Genomic DNA, 19,875 nt, shown 5'->3' with positions numbered 1-19,875 from the left:
AGGGGGAACGCACATGGCAGCGTGGGGTGGGAGAGGGGGAACGCACATGGCAGCGTGGGGTGGGGGAACGCACATGGCAGCGTGGGGTGGGAGAGGGGGAACGCACATGGCAGCGTGGGGTGGGGGAACGCACATGGCAGCGTGGGGTGGGAGAGGGGTAACGCACATGGCAGCGTGGGGTGGGAGAGGGGGAACGCACATGGCAGCGTGGGGTGGGGGAGGGGGAACGCACATGGCAGCGTGGGGTGGGGGAACGCACATGGCAGCGTGGGGTGGGAGAGGGGGAACGCACATGGCAGCGTGGGGTGGGGGAGGGGGAACGCACATGACAGCGTGGGGTGGGAGAGGGAACGCACATGGCAGCGTGGTGTGGGAGAGGGGGAGCACACATGGCAGCGTGGTGTGGGAGAGGGGGAACGCACATGGTAGCGTGGGGTGGGAGAGGGGGAACGCACATGGCAGCGTGGGGTGGGAGAGGGGGAACGCACATGTCAGCGTGGGGTGGGGGAGGGGGAACGCACATGGCAGCGTGGGGTGGGAGAAGGGGAACGCACATGGCAGCGTGGGGTGGGGGAACGCACATGGCAGCGTGGGGTGGGAGAGGGGGAACGCACATGGCAGCGTGGGGTGGGAGAGGGGGAACGCACATGGCAGCGTGGGGTGGGGGAACGCACATGGCAGCGTGGGGTGGGAGAGGGGGAACGCACATGGCAGCGTGGGGTGGGGGAGGGGGAACGCACATGGCAGCGTGGGGTGGGGGAACGCACATGGCAGCGTGGGGTGGGAGAGGGGGAACGCACATGGCAGCGTGGGGTGGGAGAGGGGGAACGCACATGGCAGCGTGGGGTGGGAGAGGGGGAACGCACATGGCAGCGTGGGGTGGGGGAGGGGGAACGCACATGGCAGCGTGGTGTGGGAGAGGGGGAACGCACATGGTAGCGTGGGGTGGGAGAGGGGGAAGGCACATGGCAGCGTGGGGTGGGGGAGGGGGAACGCACATGGCAGCGTGGGGTGGGAGAGGGTGAACGCACATGGCAGCGTGGGGTGGGAGAGGGGGAACGCACATGGCAGCGTGGGGTGGGGGAGGGGGAACGCACATGACAGCGTGGGGTGGGAGAGGGAACGCACATGGCAGCGTGGTGTGGGAGAGGGGGAACGCACATGGCAGCGTGGTGTGGGAGAGGGGGAACGCACATGGTAGCGTGGGGTGGGAGAAGGGGAACGCACATGGCAGCGTGGGGTGGGGGAACGCACATGGCAGCGTGGGGTGGGAGAGGGGGAATGCACATGGCAGCGTGGGGTGGGAGAGGGGGAACGCACATGGCAGCATGGGGTGGGGGAACGCACATGGCAGCGTGGGGTGGGAGAGGGGGAACGCACATGGCAGCGTGGGGTGGGGGAGGGGGAACGCACATGGCAGCGTGGGGTGGGGGAACGCACATGGCAGCGTGGGGTGGGAGAGGGGGAACGCACATGGCAGCGTGGGGTGGGGGAGGGGGAACGCACATGGCAGCGTGGGGTGGGGGAACGCACATGGCAGCGTGGGGTGGGAGAGGGGGAACGCACATGGCAGCGTGGGGTGGGAGAGGGGGAACGCACATGGCAGCGTGGGGTGGGAGAGGGGGAACGCACATGGCAGCGTGGGGTGGGGGAGGGGGAACGCACATGGCAGCGTGGTGTGGGAGAGGGGGAACGCACATGGTAGCGTGGGGTGGGAGAGGGGGAAGGCACATGGCAGCGTGGGGTGGGGGAGGGGGAACGCACATGGCAGCGTGGGGTGGGAGAGGGTGAACGCACATGGCAGCGTGGGGTGGGAGAGGGGGAACGCACATGGCAGCGTGGGGTGGGGGAGGGGGAACGCACATGACAGCGTGGGGTGGGAGAGGGAACGCACATGGCAGCGTGGTGTGGGAGAGGGGGAACGCACATGGCAGCGTGGTGTGGGAGAGGGGGAACGCACATGGTAGCGTGGGGTGGGAGAAGGGGAACGCACATGGCAGCGTGGGGTGGGGAACGCACATGGCAGCGTGGGGTGGGAGAGGGGGAACGCACATGGCAGCGTGGGGTGGGAGAGGGGGAACGCACATGGCAGCGTGGGGTGGGGGAACGCACATGGCAGCGTGGGGTGGGAGAGGGGGAACGCACATGGCAGCGTGGGGTGGGGGAGGGGGAACGCACATGGCAGCGTGGGGTGGGGGAACGCACATGGCAGCGTGGGGTGGGAGAGGGGGAACGCACATGGCAGCGTGGGGTGGGAGAGGGGGAACGCACATGGCAGCGTGGGGTGGGAGAGGGGGAACGCACATGGCAGCGTGGGGTGGGAGAGGGGGAAAGCACATGGCAGCGTGGGGTGGGAGAAGGGGAACGCACATGGCAGCGTGGGGTGGGGGAACGCACATGGCAGCGTGGGGTGGGAGAGGGGGAACGCACATGGCAGCGTGGGTGGGAGAGGGGGAACGCACATGGCAGCGTGGGGGTGGGGAACGCACATGGCAGCGTGGGGTGGGAGAGGGGGAACGCACATGGCAGCGTGGGGTGGGGGAGGGGGAACGCACATGGCAGCGTGGGGTGGGGGAACGCACATGGCAGCGTGGGGTGGGGGAGGGGGAACGCACATGGCAGCGTGGGGTGGGGGAGGGGGAACGCACATGGCAGCGTGGGGGTGGGGGGAGGGGGAACGCACATGGCAGTGGGGGGTGGGAGAGGGGGAACGCACATGGCAGCGTGGGTGGGGGAGGGGGAACGCACATGGCAGCGTGGGGTGGGGGAGGGGGAACGCACATGGCAGTGGGGGGTGGGAGAGGGGGAACGCACATGGCAGCGTGGTGTGGGAGAGGGGGAACGCACATGGTAGCGTGGGGTGGGAGAGGGGGAAGGCACATGACAGCGTGGGGTGGGAGAGGGGGACAGCGTGGGGTGGGAGAGGGGGAACGCACATGGCAGCGTGGGGTGGGAGAGGGGGAACGCACATGGCAGCGTGGGGTGGGGGAACGCACATGGCAGCGTGGGGTGGGAGAGGGGGAACGCACATGGCAGCGTGGGGTGGGGGAACGCACATGGCAGCGTGGGGTGGGAGAGGGGAACGCACATGGCAGCGTGGGGTGGGAGAGGGGGAACGCACATGGCAGCGTGGGGTGGGGGAGGGGGAACGCACATGGCAGCGTGGGGTGGGGGGAACGCACATGGCAGCGTGGGTGGGAGAGGGGGAACGCACATGGCAGGCGTGGGTGGGGGAGGGGGAACGCACATGACAGCGTGGGGTGGCGAGGGAACGCACATGGCAGCGTGGTGTGGGAGAGGGGAACGCACATGGCAGCGTGGTGTGGGAGAGGGGGAACCACAGGTAGCGGGGGTGGGGGAACGCACATGGCAGCGTGGGGTGGGAGAGGGGGAACGCACATGTCAGCGTGGGGTGGGGGAGGGGGAACGCACATGGCAGCGTGGGGTGGGGAGAGGGGGAACGCACATGGCAGCGTGGGGTGGGAGAGGGGGAACGCACATGGCAGCGTTGGGGTGGGAGAGGGGAACGCACATGGCAGCGTGGGGTGGGAGAGGGGGAACGCACATGGCAGCGTGGGGTGGGAGAGGGGGAACGCACATGGCAGCGTGGGGTGGGAGAGGGGAACGCACATGGCAGCGTGGGGTGGGGGAACGCACATGGCAGCGTGGGGTGGGAGAGGGGGAACGCACATGGCAGCGTGGGGTGGGAGAGGGGGAACGCACATGGCAGCGTGGGGTGGGGGAACGCACATGGCAGCGTGGGGTGGGAGAGGGGGAACGCACATGGCAGCGTGGGGTGGGAGAGGGGGAATGCACATGGCAGCGTGGGGTGGGGGAGGGGAACGCACATGGCAGTGGGGGGTGGGAGAGGGGGAACGCACATGGCAGCGTGGTGTGGGAGAGGGGGAACGCACATGTAGCGTGGGGTGGGAGAGGGGGAAGGCACATGGCAGCGTGGGGTGGGGAGGGGGAACGCACATGGCAGCGTGTGGTGGGAGAGGGGGAACGCACATGGCAGCGTGGGGTGGGAGAGGGGGAACGCACATGGCAGCGTGGGGTGGGAGAGGGGGAACGCACATGGCAGCGTGGGGTGGGGGAGGGGGAACGCACATGGCAGCATGGGGTGGCGGGAGGGGGAACGCACATGGCAGCGTGGGGTGGGAGAGGGGGGAACGCACATGGCAGCGTGGGGTGGGAGAGGGGAACGCACATGGCAGCGTGTGGGGGTGGGGAACGCACATGGCAGCGTAGGGGTGGGGGAACGCATATGGCAGCGTGGAGTGGGGGAACTCACATGTGGGGGTGGGGGAATGCACATGGCAGCGTGGGGTGGGGGTGGGGGAATGCACATGGCAGGGTGGGGGAACGCACATGCAGCGTGGGGGTGGGGGTGGGGGAACGCACATGCCAGCATGGGGTGGGAGAACACACATGCCAGCATGGGGGGGGATGACATGCATGCCAGGATGGGGGGGAAACATGCATGCCAGGATGGAGGAAACATGCATGCCAGGATGGGGGGGAAACATGCATGCCAGGATGGAGAAAACATGCATGCCAGGATGGAGGAAACATGCATGCCAGGATGGAGGAAACATGCATGCCAGGATGGGAAACTTGCATGCCAGGATGGGGGAAACATGCATGCCAGGATGGGGAAAACATGCATGGCAGGATGGAGGAAACATGCATACCAGGATGGAGGAAAACATGCATGCCAGGATAGGAAAAACATGCATGCCAGGATGGTGAAAACATGCATGGCAGGATGGAGGAAACATGCATGGCAGGATGGAGGAAACATGCATGCCAGGATGGAGGAAACATGCATGCCAGGATGGGGGAAACATGCATGTGAGGATGGAGGAAAACATGCATGCCAGGATGGGGGAAACATGCATGCCAGGATGGAGGAAAACATGCATGGCAGGATGGAGGAAACATGCATGCCAGGATGGAGGAAACATGCATGCCAGGATAGAGGACAACATGCATGGCAGGATGGAGGAAACATGCATGCCAGGATGGGGGAAACATGCATGCTAGGATGGGGGAAACATGCATGCCAGGATGGAGGAAACATGCATGCCAGGATGGAGGAAAACATGCATGCCAGGATAGAGGAAAACATGCATGGCAGGATGGAGGAAACATGCATGCCAGGATGGAGGAAACATGCATGCCAGGATGGAGGAAACATGCATGCCAGGATAGAGGAAAACATGCATGCCAGGATGGAGGAAACATGCATGTGAGGATGGAGGAAAACATGCATGCCAGGATGGGGGAAACATGCATGCCAGGATGGAGGAAAACATGCATGCCAGGATGGAGGAAAACATGCATGCCAGGATAGAGGAAAACATGCATGCCAGGATAGAGGAAAACATGCATGCCAGGATGGAGGAAACATGCCACGATAGGGTACATTTAACAGGAAGGGGTAAATTAACCAGGATTGGGAACATTTACCAGGAATGGGCAATATGTCAGGATGGGGTACATTTACCAGCATGGGGGAACATGCAAGAATGGGTAACATTTACCAGGATGGAGGACATTTACCAGGATGGGGCCATGATGGGGACAAATATACCAGAATGTAGGAAATCTATATCAGGATGGGGGACATGTTTACCAGGAAGTGGCCGAGGAAGGGGGACAGAACTACACAATGAAAGGGGAGGGGAGCCACTCGTACGTCTTTATGGGATTTCGAGATGTTCAGACTTTGAAATGTAGATGTGGATTACAGGGGGAAATCTGATTGCATTCCAGGCTAAAATCTCTGTCTAATATGCTGCAATTTTTTTCCAGAAAGGTCAATCCAACTGCTGTGTCTGGAAAGGGCAGGGGCTCAGCTTCCATGTGTGGTAAGCATGCACGAGTGTGATACCCCCTGCTGAAGAGAAGACTGCAATGGTAAGATTAAAATCAATTCTTTATATAATAGGATTGGTTGGCACTTCGGAAAAAAAATTGGGTTTAGGGCTACAGTTTGGGCACTCGGCCTGTAAAAGGTTCGCCATGACTGACATAGGTTATCGTTGGTTTCGGCTTTTGTTGATTTTTTTCCACTAAAAATTTGCCTCGATTTTCTTTGATTGCCTCGGTTTTCGTTTGTTTTTGTCTGCATGCCCTAGTGACTATGCTGCTATTTTTGCAACAACAAAGGGTGATCCATGCATTCGCCACCTCTGTGTGGCTTTATGTGAGTGTCACCCCGCTCATCAGTTTCAAAATGTATGTAAGAAATGTAAGATATGTATTTATTCTTTACATCAGTATCTTATATTCATTTAATATTCCTTTTATATTAATTTTATATTAATTTCTTCTTGTTTTTAGTATTAACACTAGAACTACTGGACTCGTGACACCTATATAGAAATACATGGTGCAAAGTAGTCAAAATGACTACCTCAGTCGTTCTAGTGTTAAACACTATCTTTATTTTCTATAAAATGTGTTTTTGGCATGTATTTTAGAGTGTCAAAATGAATTAATTGTTAGATAGATTGGAGAAAGGAGTTTTGTGAAGAATTTTCGGGGATGGTGATAGTCGGGAAAAGTGGAGTCGCTCACCTGGCGTGGTTGTGCACCCCTGCACAACCGCGGTAATAGCGTGGATAAACTCATGTTACAGGTGCCAGGACGCTGGTCCGGGTAAGTCCGTATGTGAAGACTGGAGCTTCACGGGGCGGTCAGATGACCAATCAACGGGGAGCCTGCACGCCGCTGAACCGGTTTGTGATTAATGCCTCGAAACAAAGCAGCTCCTGCCGTGAATCTCACAAGGGGAAATTGAATCAAGAATAAGTGAAAACATGGTCCAGAGGAGCACTAGAAAAGCCAGGTTAAATGGTGAGTTTAAAAAATATTTTTCTTTTATTTAACAACCTGCTACAACAACGCGTTTCGATATGTAAAATATCTTCATTTTTTAAACTCGCCATTTAACCTGGCTTCTCTAGCGCTCCTCCGTACCGTGTTTTCTCTTTTTCTTAAAACAAATTAATTGGATTTACCTTGATTCCTTTGGAAGTAATTGCTTCGGTTTTAGTCGCTTTCAGTTTTCATTGATTGTATTCAGACGGATTATCAACGAAAACCGAGGTAACACTGTAGATTTATTTTTTTAAATGCTTGAAATAAGTTTAAAAGAGAAAAATCAACAACTCTCCAATGCACGCCGCTCCTTTGCAACGCTGTCCATTCTTCTACTGCAGCAATGACATTCTGTTAGACAGAATTGTGACAGTGTTTTCTGAAAACATCTGTGCATGATATTGGGGTATGAAATTTTAGGGTTAAATCATGAAGATGGGTTCTTCTTTAGTACGACAGCTTATTTCTGGCTAAGATGTACACAGAAACACTGGCTAATTTACTCCAGAAATCTTATTTCTCCAAATAGGCTAAAATATACCAGATAACATAACTGAGAGCACCTTGCTGACTATCTATGAATACACTTATTGTACCTACTAAGATTGGGCAAACATTGGTTATGATCATTCACTAGGCATTAGAGATGCCTTCTACAGTAGATAGTAGAACATCAATCCAAGAACAACATTACAGAATGCATATTACACAGATATTATATCTGGTATATAGTCAATATTATGGATATTATAGATAAAGTAGCATAAATTATCAAGTTACAAGGGGGCACTGAGTGACTATTGCAGATATCACAAGGGTGGACATTGGTTCAATACATGATCTTCAAGTGTCTTTGAAATAGAAAATGTATTCTACAATAATATATAAAAAACAGTTGTTCAAACAGTAGACTGTATTACGAAGTAGACAGGAAACCAGCCAGAATGGATTTTTCCTTCCGCGTCAAATAGTATGTTTCTATTAATGTTCTCCGGAATTCCTGAGAGACACCCTCGGCTTTGTTCCTTGGATCAACAGAATAGACCGTTTGTATGTAAAGATGGAGGAGATGGAGGCTGATTCATCCTTCTTAGTAGCACGGTGTTACATAATTCTAAAGGCGTTGAATTCTCCAACCAATAGAATTTTAGTACAATAGAAAATCTTTAGAAATTTTTTAGTACTAAATACACGAAATGTAGTCCATGTCTGACTGATTTGACATGATTGTGAAATGCCTGCCAGTCCTCTAAGGATCCATTTATACAGACCAAATGGTGGCACGATACGACTGACAAAGGGTAGACTTTGGCCGATCTGTGGTCATTTGAATGCCTGCCTACACAGGCAGACCAAAGTATATGAAGCACATTAAGAAGTCTACACTAGATTGCCCAGGATGCATAGGCTGCCATTATTCTTAGTATTGCACGTTCTGTTTACCGCACAATGCACAATCATTTTATATGCTGCATAAAAGATAATTTCACCCGATGATTAAGCGTTTTGCTAATTCATCAGATGATCCACAGCCTGTTTACACTGTAAGATAATCGTGAAACAACATTCGTTTAGGATTCACATTTTTAAAAATGTTCATTCACAATTATCTTGCAGCATAAATGCCCCTTAGCATTAACAGTATTGGGGATCAGTGATGTGACAAAATGTAAGGACTGGATCATCACGTTAAGAGGACCTGTCACTTTCTCAAAAAAATTAAGCTACCTGTAAATACCTTTTTAAAAATCCCCGAGCTCCTCTGATTTGTGCAGCTTTTTTTAAGTTTTGCACTACATTGCTCCATTCCAGAGATATTCACACTTTTTGCTTTTGGGGCGCGATATCTGAAATCTCTACTTGCAGTGCAACAGGGCAATTCCTAAGCGCCTTCTCTGGGGATGAGCGTTTTCCCCAATCCCTCCCAGATGCTGCAAATGACAGCTCAGCAGTGTCTGAGAGTACTAAATTGGCTCCCTGGATCTAATCGGCAGCATTTGGGAGGGAGAGGTGAAAGCGCACACCCCCAGAGACTATTCTGAAGAGATTTCCAGTTGGTTTGTAAACAGAGATTTCACAAACTCCATTTTTACAAGGCATTACAACAATTTTTTATGCAAGTGGCAGGTCCTTTTCAAGTGCTGCATTTCTCATATGTGTGCTTTCACTATTTTGTCCCCATGTTATCGCTCTCTTTCACGGATTCTTCCTTTCTGTCCATTTTAAGCAGATTCATTTATTTTCAATGCTGCTATAAAAATAGGTGGAGGGAACTGTGCATGTTGTTAAGGGTTGAGTGCTTAGAAGGAGGATAATACATAAAATTCTAAGCGCAACCCGGGGTCCACTGTGCTTTAGATGGATATAGCTGCTAAGAGCCCGGAGAGCTGGTCGAACAGTGTAATTAGGTTCAAATTAACAGGGCGCTAAACGATCAGTGTTAATAGCACACTCACTCTATAATGAACAACCATGAGGTATGGCGACCACCGCAGTTGAGAAACAGCACCAATTAAACTAACGGAAGCACAGATGCAGCAAAGTCACACCATGCAACTCTGCATAGCAGCACCCTCTGCAAATTATAAGCTTCAAACCAACGGATCGCTTAACCAGCACAGCCACCTAATAAACTAAAGGTACAAGTAACAGTACGCTTAACCAGCACAGTTATGCTGGTAGAGGAGAAGCAAGCTCTGGTGCAACAGTGGCTTCACCAGCACTCACTGCTACTAGGATTGCAGGTATCAGTATGCTAGACCACACAGACTACTACTATTGGCTACTACAACTAGGTAGCGATTTGATTAGTGACCTGCCTAAGAGATGCTCTCGCCGCTAGGCAAGTGAAGACTGAGTGCCATGTGGCATCCCTATATAACCTAAGCACCGTCTAGTCACAGTTCACGCCCAATCAGCATAGCTGATGTCTAACAGCCAATCCAGAGAAGCCATGTCATTGGAGTAGCTGACGTCCAATATCCAATCCGAAGATGCCACGTCACACTCATGCGCATTGGCCAAAGAGTCAAACTCAGGAAGAGACTCGGCCTGCACATGCGCACTAGCCCGCTTTCCACACTTAGGCGGGCTTTGCACGTTGCGACATCGGTAACAATGTGTTACCGATGCTGCAGCGATAGTCCCGCCCCCGTCGCACGTGCGATATCTAGTGAAAGCTGCCGTAGCGATTATTATCGCTACGGCAGCTTCACACGCACTTACCTGCCGTGCGACGTCCCTCTGGCCGGCGACACGCCTCCTTCCTTAGGGGGGCGGGTCGTGCGGCGTCACAGCGACGTCACACGGCAGGCGGCCAATTGAAGCGGAGGGGCGGAGATGAGCAGGATGTAAACATTCCGCCCACCTCCTTCCTTCTCATTGCAGCCGGCGGCAGGTAGGGTGAAGTTCCTCGCTCCTGCGGCTTCACACACAGCGATGTGTGCTGCCGCAGGAGCGAGGAACATCGTACCTGTCTGTCGCTGCACCGGCATTATGGAAATGTCGGAGGCTGCAGCGATGATACGATAACGACACTTTTGCGCTCATTCATCGTATCAAAAAGGTTTTACACGTTGCGATATCGACTGTGACACCGGATGTGCGTCACTTTCGATTTGACCCCATCGACATCGCACGTGCAATGTCGCAACGTGCAAAGCTGCCCTTAGACTCTGGTGGCTGAACAGACACCAGTAACACAGCGGAGGATTGGGCCAAACGCTTAGTGGCGCCAAGGCAGAGCAGAACTCGAAGAATGATTTTTGGGCAATGGAGAGACAAGGGGCACCCTGACTCTGACCTGAGAAGGAGGACGCCTCCGGCATATAGCCATAACACTTGCAACAACCTTTTTGCACCAGGGCCACACTGTCATGATAGATGCAACTCACAGAAGTACCATAAATTTCTTAGTTGGACAACCCTTTTAGGTAGCCATGACAAGGTAAACATGAGGAGATCATTGGATATGTCACTGGCTTGGAGATATTCTCTGACAATTGCATGCTTTTATGAAAAAAGTGTAAGACTTGAAGTATATTCTGTTTTGAAGACTATATTTTATTTTTCTGATTTCTGCTGTTCAATCATGTCTTTGTTTCACATGCCATACAAATAAATTGATGAAGACTTTTTCATATTTTATATTGTTGGTGTTTTTCAGCTTATCATCGATACTCCAACCAGTCCAATAACCAGTGGCCTGCCACTATTCTTTGTCATCACTGTGACTGCAATTAAACAGGTAACGTATTCTGTTAACTTGTATTGACACCCATACACATTAGATAGGAGTAGTTAATCAAAATTAATCATTTCAACCAAAATAATTCATCTATGGTTACAAAAGTAAGAATGAACAATCAACTGATCACAGACAATTATTGTGTGATCTGACCACTTTTTTCTCTTGACGTGACCTTAATGAGGGCTTTTTTTGCAGGAGGAGTTGTAGTTTTGAATGACACTGTTTCACCATAAATGTACCGAAAAACAGGAAAAAATTTCCAAGTGTGTTGAAATGGTGAAACAAATGCTATTTTGCCATAGTTTTTTGTTTTGTGGTTACAGTATTGATTGCCTGGTAAAAAAAAATCCTGTAAACATAATTTTCCAGATCAGTATGATTTCACTGATACCAAACTTGGATAGGTTTTGTTTTTTTTAATTAAGTAGTGAAAAATATTATAACTTTGTTTAATAAAAACAAAAACATTTGACATTTTCGTTGCTTATTCTTGTATTTTCTGTGTGGTGCCTGAAAAACCAACCACATTTTTTTTATTTCTCTTTATGGTGTTAACATATGGTTTAATAAATGTAATATATTTTCAATGCAGGAAAAAAAAAAGGTATTTCAAAGTTTTATCATTTTATTTCTTTAATTAAAAAATTATTTTTAAAAATTTTTTAGTCCTATAAAAGGATTTGAACACCACAGTATTCTACTATAAAGTGAAAATAAAGATCTGCTATTTAGCTCATTGTTAGCATCACAAAAGTACCAAGATGGCAGTGACATGAGCTTCTAACAGGCCACGACTACCGAAGTAACCTATCAGTTCCCTGTGATCACGTCGCTGGGGGGCAATGGGCAATGGGCAATGCAACCCGATGCTTGCGATCATGGTCAACCATGCCATTTAATTTGCCACTTCAAAATTTGCCATTGTCAAGGCCTCCATTCCAACCATAGCTGCTACACGCAGATACCGGCTATTTAATTTAGGCAGTATTTGCTGTGTATGTAGTTCCTGAGGCCGCTCCATATGCAATGGTCCACTCTGACAGATATATTTATCATTAGGCATTAAAGGGTTAATTTGAAGAAAGATAATTCTTCTCCCGGTGTCATGGAACATGGTCATGATCATGGTCAATACGGACTAAAATATGAATGTCAGTGTCAACATTCTAATCGTTCCTTAAACAATTTTTCAATCAGCAGCATAATTTATTGTGTATGGTGGCCTTAGGCCGGCGTCACATGCTATGATATATCGGACGATATGTCATCGGGGTCACAGATTCCGTGACGCACATCCGGCATCGTTAGACATATTGTAGCGTGTGACAGCTACGAACGACTGTAAACGAGCAAAAATACTCACCTTATCGTTGCTCGTTGACACGTCGTTCAATTTCAATATGTTGTTCCTCCTTCTGCACGCCAGTTGTTCATCATTCCCGTGGCAGCGCACATCGCTCCGTGTGACACCCCAGGAACGACTAACACCGCTTACCTGCGTCCCGCCGGCAATGCGGAAGGAAGGAGGTGGGCGGGATGTTACATCCCGCTCATCTTCGCCCCTCCGCTTCTATTGGCCGGCCGCTGTGTGACGTCGCTGTGACGCCGAAAATCCCTCCCCCTTCAGGAAGAGGATGTTCGCCGCTCACAGCGACATCGTCCGGGAGGTAAGTGCATGTGACAGGGGGTTAATGACTTTGTGCGACACGGGCAACTAATTGCAAGTGACGCACAAATGACGGGGGCGGGTACGATCGCACGTGTGATCGCACGATAGAACGTACCGTGTGACACCGGCCTTAAGGTCCAATATCTTTCATTAAAATCTTAACATCCTCTAACTTTCTTACTCTAATTACCCGCACAGGGCTATGAAGACTGGCTAAGGCACAAAGCAGATAATGCTATGAACCAGTGTTCTGTCCATGTTATCCAGCATGGGAAATTGGTCAGAAAGCAAAGTCGAAAACTTAGGGTAAGAGTCAGTAACTCTTCTTTCTATGCAAAAGTGATGACATAGATTGTCCCCATATGACAAAATGTTGCATCACCTGTAAAGGCTGTGGACCATCTCTTCTATATCTTTCCATTATTGTTATTTAGTATACTAGTATACAATGTGATAAAAAAGCAAGAAGTATGTCTGTCTGTCTGTCTGTCTGTCTGTCTGTACGTACATATTTGGAAGCACTCTGGACTGTCTTGAATGTTATACAAATCTTGGTAATAAATGGAATGATTATCTGAAATTTAAAAAAATGCATTTTTAATGTTTAAAAAAAATTGATAGTTGATTAGAAGAAACAAGTTTATTTTCATTCAGTGAATATCAAAAGTATACACACCCCTGTTTAAAATACCAGGGTTTGCAATGTAAAAAAAAGAAATTATCAGCAGGAAGAATATTTTCAAAACTTTTTCCACCTTCAAATTCTCATATAATCTGTACAAATTTATTGGAAAATCAGCTGAAATCTTTTTAGTTGGAAAAAGAAAAATAAACAACAAAAATAATGTGGTTGTATAAATATACACACCATTAAGGGGAATATTTCACCAGGTATTTACTACTTCATCTGAGAGCAGCATAATGTAGGGGCAGAGATCCTGACTCCAGCAATGTGTCACTTACTGAGCTGTTTGCTGTCATTTTGATAAAATGTATGTTTTCTCTGCTGCAGATCTAACAGTTATACAAAGCTCATGAATATGCCAGACTACCTGACAGCATGCCAAGTAGTCCTCTAATGATAATTTCCTGCTGATTAATCAGTGATTTTTATCAAAATTACACTAAGCAGCCCAGTAAGTGGCACATCGCTGGAATCAGGATTTCTGTCTCTACATTATGCTACTCAGATTAGGTGACAAAAACCTGGTGACAGATTCCCTTTAAAACAATACTTTGTAGAAGTAGCCTGTGAATTTATGACAGCAATTAGTCTTTTTGGGTAGGATACTGCATAGCACATCTATAATTGGAAATCTTTGCCCACTTTTCCTTGTAGTAGCTCTCCAAATCTCACATTGTGAGAACATCTCCAGTGCATAGCGCCCTCTTCAGGTACTTGCAAATCTTTAATTAGATTTACACTCCCTGACAGAAGTTCTGTCGCTTATCCATGTTATGTAAATAAAAGCTTATAACCTGACTTTAAATTCATCCATTGGTTTTATAAATTACTCTTTTGAAAGCTGAAACCCTCCCAAATTTGGTTTGTGAAAATAAAGTTGCTGCAAAGCTGAAATATTGATCATTTAATGAACACAGAAATGTCCGATTTTAGCAAGACAAAAGTTTTGTCGCCTTGTCATATAATGCACCCAATCCTAGTTTACATCCTCACCTGTGCTCACTAAATGATCGGTTAATTAGTGGGTGTGTATAAAAAGAAACCCAGCACCCCAGACCTTCACTTGAACTGCAACTTGACCTCTGACAACATGCCAAAAATCCACCCTGCGACTAAAGGATTGATTATCAAGAGGCTGAAGACAAGATCCACTGCAGAGGTGGCTGGCACCCTTAATGGGTCTCAGTGTCAAGTACAAAGAATTAAAAAAAGATTTGAGGAGACTGGAGATGTTTTTGACAAGCCCAGGTCCGGCAGACCCCGCAAGACAACTGCTCAGGAGGAACGTTTGTTGGTTAGAAAATCCAAAGCCAGCGCCCCTCTACCACTGCCACAGAGCTCCAACAGGCCTGGTCACTTCAAGTCCTTGTGTCAACTAGAACAGTTTGTAGGATTCTGTCTCGAAATGGGCTCCATGGTCGAATCAGTGCCCAGAAGCCAGCACTAAACAAAAGGCAATTAAAAATCCGTGTGGTATTTGCCAAGTCCCACAGCCTGCTAAACAGATGGACACTGGAAAAGTGGCAGAAGGTGGATTTCTCTGATGACTCTTCTTCAGCTGAATTACACCACAGCCGCTGCAAACACTGCAGGAGACCTACTGGAGCCCGTATGGATCCAAAATACACCCAGAAAACAATTAAGTTTGGTGGTGGAAAGATCATGGTCTGGGGTTACATTTAGTATGAAGATGTGCAAAACATTTCCAAGGTGGAAGGCAATATCAATATCCTAAAATATCAAGAAGTATTAGCTGCCTCTTACATTTGCAATCATAAAAGGGGTCAAATTGTGCAGCAGGATGGTGCTCCATCTCATACATCCATCTCTACTACAAAGTTCTTCCTGGCAAAGAAGATCAAAGTGTTCAAGGACTGTCCAGCCCAGTCACCAGACATGAAGATCATTCAGCATGTTTGGGGTAGAATGAAAGAGGAAGCTTGGAAGACAAAACCAAAGAATCTAGGTGAACTCTTGGAGGCATGTAAGACTGCATTCTTTGCTATTCTTGATGACTTCATCAATAAATTGTATGAATCATTGTTAAACCGCATGGATGCAGTCCTTCAAGCTCATGGAAGTCACACAAAATATTAAATATGGCTCTAATAGCACCACAACTTAATTCACCAATGTTATGCAACATATCTTTGTATTAGAAGTTAATTATTTGTTTAAATTTCACATTACTTTCTGTGGGCGACAAAACTTTTGTCTTGTGAAAATCTGACCTTTCTGTGTTCATTAAATGATCAATTTTTCAGCTTTGCAGCAACTATATTTTCATAACCTAAACCAAATTTGGAAGGGTTTCAGCTTTCAAAACAGTAATTTATGAAACCAATGGATGAATTTAAAATCAGGTTATAAGCTTTTATTTACATAAATGGATAAGCGACAGAACTTCTGTGAGGGAGTGTAGGAGCATCAGAGCACACAGCTCTCATGCCAAAGGGGCAACAATGCTGCTGGCATAAACTGTTACCCATCCATCAACCAGGAAAACAGGAAGTGGAGAATGGTGCACTTCTGCTTGAAAACATTAAAAGAACCCCTTAACATACCTATGGTTGCCACATTAACATACTGTAATCCTTCAATCAATGTTTCTTTTTAAATGAACCTGTCACTCGATGTGTATAATACCTAACGGTCAGTGCGTAGCAGACAGGTCGGATGGACGTCTCCGTTCTCTGGGTCCCGCGCCTCCTCTTTCAGCCATCTTCGTCCTCCTTCTGAAGCTAGTGTGGATGACGCGTTCTACGTCATCTACACTAGCCGCCAGTGAGGTCCTGCGCAGGCGCACTTTGATCTGCCCCGCAAGATAAAATGCAAAAGGAAAAAACAAACAAAAAAAAAAAACAACAATGTCACACACTTGTATATAATAAGTGTTGTACATTCTTCTTTCCAGGTTGGAGACATTGTTTTGGTTAAAGAAGATGAAGTTTTTCCATGTGACATGATACTGCTGTCCACGAGTAGAGACGATGGCACATGTTTTGTTACAACAGCTAGTTTGGATGGAGAGTCCAGTCACAAAGTAAGCACACATTGCTTTTATGTCTGTTTTTTGTGTTTTGTGACTTTTTTTGTGTGCACCCAATTCCTTATTCTGTTTACACATTTTTTTTTTCTGCTTTGTGGACAGAGTTTGATTCCAGATGTTTTTGACGGATTTATCAATTGGGATTTTGTAAAATGTCACCAAATTTAGTGCAGCTCTGGTGTAGTTTTATTTGTTTTTCAAAAAGTTGCATCTTTTGCGTATTTTGAAATACTTTTTACTTTTTGAGGGAAAAGTGGTTAAAGACCTTGTCCTGAACTATTTGATAGTTTTTTAGACACATGGTAAAAAAAACCTGCCTGTTGTACCCAGCACTGGCTCAGAGCAGTCACTAACTGCTCCTGTTAATGGACTATGTTCACACACTGCATCTTTTACTGCGCTTTTGATGCGTTTTGAGGTCACAAAGATGCACCAAAATGCATGCATTTCCTTCCCCCAGCAAAGTCTGAGATTTCTATTTTGCGGTCTACCCAGTGCATCTTTTGTTGGCTGCATCTTCGCTGCGTTTTTGAAGATGCAGCATGTCATTTCTTTTTGCGTTTTTGAGCCCTTCCAGTCAATAGGTTTGACTTAAAAAAAAAAAACCTCATTGGGCAAATTGCAGTAAAAGCATGGCAAAAACGCATACTTTTTTTATGCGTTTTTGTTGCGGGTGTGTTTTTTGGGGCCAAAAATGCTGGTTCTCTGTGGTTAAGAAAAGATGCAGTGTGTGAACATTAGCCTTGGTGATTCAGCTGCTCATGTTAGCAAAGCAGCTCTTCCTCTTCCGGGCAGCTGTGTCGACAGGGCTGTGAGTTAGGCAGTGGGAAGCTGCCTGTCAATCAGTATGATATTGGGAGTCACACCCTGTCAATAGAGCAAATTGGAAGAGAATCTGTCGCACTGTCGACTAGGTGTGAGTTAGGTAGCGTGGAGCCGGCTGTCAATCAGTATGACATTGACATTTGGAGTCACGCCTCTTCAACAGAGCAGAGTGGAAGAGGAGCTGCTGCTGTCGATGTGACATCAGCGGAAGCCACTAAATAGCCACAGGAGTGGCCTGTGACTGCTCTGTCCCGGCAGAGATCAGTGCTGGGCACAACAGGCAGGTAAAAATGCAAATGATGAATCTGGGCCATAATGTATTAGAGCAAAGTGCTAAATAATGTAAAAGTACACTACTATTACTATTGGCAATATTAAAATGATGATTTTCTCACAAAATAAAAATATATGATGACTTTTTTATTGAGGACTTGCATTTAAATTTTTGAAAGGTCGTTTTATATCATAGGTACATTGGCTTTTGTCATTGCTGCCCATCAATGATTATATGTGACCAGCAAGACTGCAACCTTTTAAAGGGGTTGCCCAGGGCTAAACAATTGATAAGCTATCTGTTGGAAGCTTACAATTAGCTGACACCTGCACTGCTAGTTGCTGGATATAAGCAATGTGCATTTTATAACACAGTAGCCCCATACATTGTTTAGTGGATGATACTGTGCACTGCACGTTATCTGTCATGATGACTATGGGATAGCGGTGAACCGGGGCTCCTAAACTGTCCCTTAAGGTGGTGTCACACACAGCGACGACGACAACGACGTCACTGCTACGTCACCATTTTCTGTGACGTTGCAGTGACGTCCCGTCGCTGTCGCTGTGTGTGACATCCAGCAACGAGCTGGCCCCTGCTGTGAGGTTGTTGCTCGTTGCTGAATGTCCTGCTTCATTTTTTCGTCGTCGCTCTCCCGCTGTGAAGCACACATCGCTGTGTGTGACAGCGAGAGAGCGACGAAACGAAGCGAGCAGGGAGCAGGAGCCGGCGTCTGGCAGCTGCGGAAAGCTGTAACCACTGTAAACATCGGGTAACCAAGGGAAGACTTTTCCCTGGTTACCCGATATTTACCTTCGTTACCAGCCTCCGCCGCTCTTGCTGCTGGTGCCGGCTCCTGCTCTGTGCACATGTAGCTGCAGTACACATCGGGTTAATTAACCCGATGTGTACTGTAGCTAGGAGAGCAAGGAGCCAGCGCTAAGCAGTGTGCGCGGCTCCCTGCTCTCTGCACTGTGACATGTAGCTGCAGTACACATCGGGTTAATTAACCCGATGTGTACTGTAGCTAGGAGAGCAAGGAGCCAGCGCTAAGCAGTGTGCGTGGCTCCCTGCTCTCTGCACTGTGACATGTAGCTGCAGTACACATCGGGTTAATTAACCCGATGTTTACTGTAGCTAGGAGAGCAAGGAGCCAGCGCTAAGCAGTGTGCGCGGCTCCCTGCTCTCTGCACTGTGACATGTAGCTGCAGTACACATCGGGTTAATTAACCCGATGTGTACTGTAGCTAGGAGAGCAAGGAGCCAGCGCTAAGCAGTGTGCGCGACTCCCTGCTCTCTGCACATGTAGCGACGTTATGATCGCTGCTGCGTCGCTGTGTTTGACAGCTAAGCAGCGATCATAACAGCGACTTACAAGGTCGCTGTTACGTCACAGAAAATAGTGACGTAACAGCGATGTCGTTGTCGCTATGTGTGAACCCAGCTTTAGGCTAGGGTAGCTTATGCTGTCCCTAAACGTAGGGATACTTATGATGGTGGAGAGGCCTGAGTCTCCTTCCTGGCCCTGCTTCTGACCAGCCCAGCCCCACAACCACAACTAGCAATTAGCATAACTTTCCCCGGAGAGTCTGGGACACCACTCCTCACAGACCAACTAAGACAAACTATAGTTGGAATTGGTAGAAGTTTTCAACCAGCATAAATCGCAGGGGAGCAGATGTGATAGGCCTCACCACAACATGTGTTCAAAGGCACAAGCAGACCATCAGAGATTCACTCTTGCTAGCCTGCCTATAAATCAGTATAGAGCAGGTCAATACAGGCCCGAGTCTGCCTGTATTGATCCCAGACACCAGAGAAACCATCAGGCGGAGTGTCAGAATCTGTAAACTGAACAGAGCCTGATGCTACCATGACAGTGGTTGAAGTTTGTGCAAAACTCTGTGTGACAATATCCTGTTCACCTGAATAGGATAAGGTGCTTTTCTTGGCACTAGCAGCCACAATACAATATACAGGGCACTATCGGGGCAGATTTCAGCTGCTTGATGGAGGCAGAGAGTAAAAGTCCCTAACCGATTTTATATTAAAGACCTATCTTACAGACAGGTTCTCAATTGTTTTGTCCCGGAAAACCGCTTTAAAACTTATGATATTCCCATATACAGTACAGACCAAAAGTTTGGACACACCTTCTCATTCAAAGAGTTTTGTTTATTTTCATGACTCTAAAAATTGTAGATTCACATTGAAGGCATCAAAACTATGAATTAAT

At 48.6% G+C, this 19,875-nt stretch overlaps 1 protein-coding gene across 5 annotated transcripts in view; it reads left to right on the top strand.

Moving 5' to 3' along the window:
* ATP11A (ATPase phospholipid transporting 11A) overlaps positions 1-19,875 on the top strand; it is a 241,958-nt gene that overhangs the window by 134,905 nt on the left and 87,178 nt on the right. For 4 of the 5 annotated variants that reach the window (XM_075336655.1, XM_075336656.1, XM_075336657.1 and 1 more), the window contains exons 4-6: positions 11,054-11,134; positions 13,005-13,112; positions 16,406-16,534. In XM_075336655.1, coding sequence (XP_075192770.1) covers positions 11,054-11,134; positions 13,005-13,112; positions 16,406-16,534 — 318 coding nt within the window. Of the gene's footprint in view, positions 1-11,053; positions 11,135-13,004; positions 13,113-16,405; positions 16,535-19,875 lie in introns of those variants that run through there. The other variant, XM_075336659.1, reaches the window with a different exon arrangement.

The sequence above is a fragment of the Anomaloglossus baeobatrachus genome, chromosome 2 (genome assembly GCF_048569485.1).
Source record: "Anomaloglossus baeobatrachus isolate aAnoBae1 chromosome 2, aAnoBae1.hap1, whole genome shotgun sequence".
NCBI lineage: Eukaryota > Metazoa > Chordata > Amphibia > Anura > Aromobatidae > Anomaloglossus > Anomaloglossus baeobatrachus.
The sequence above is the reverse complement of the archived record's forward strand: the minus strand, read 5'-3'. Positions and strand labels throughout refer to the sequence as shown.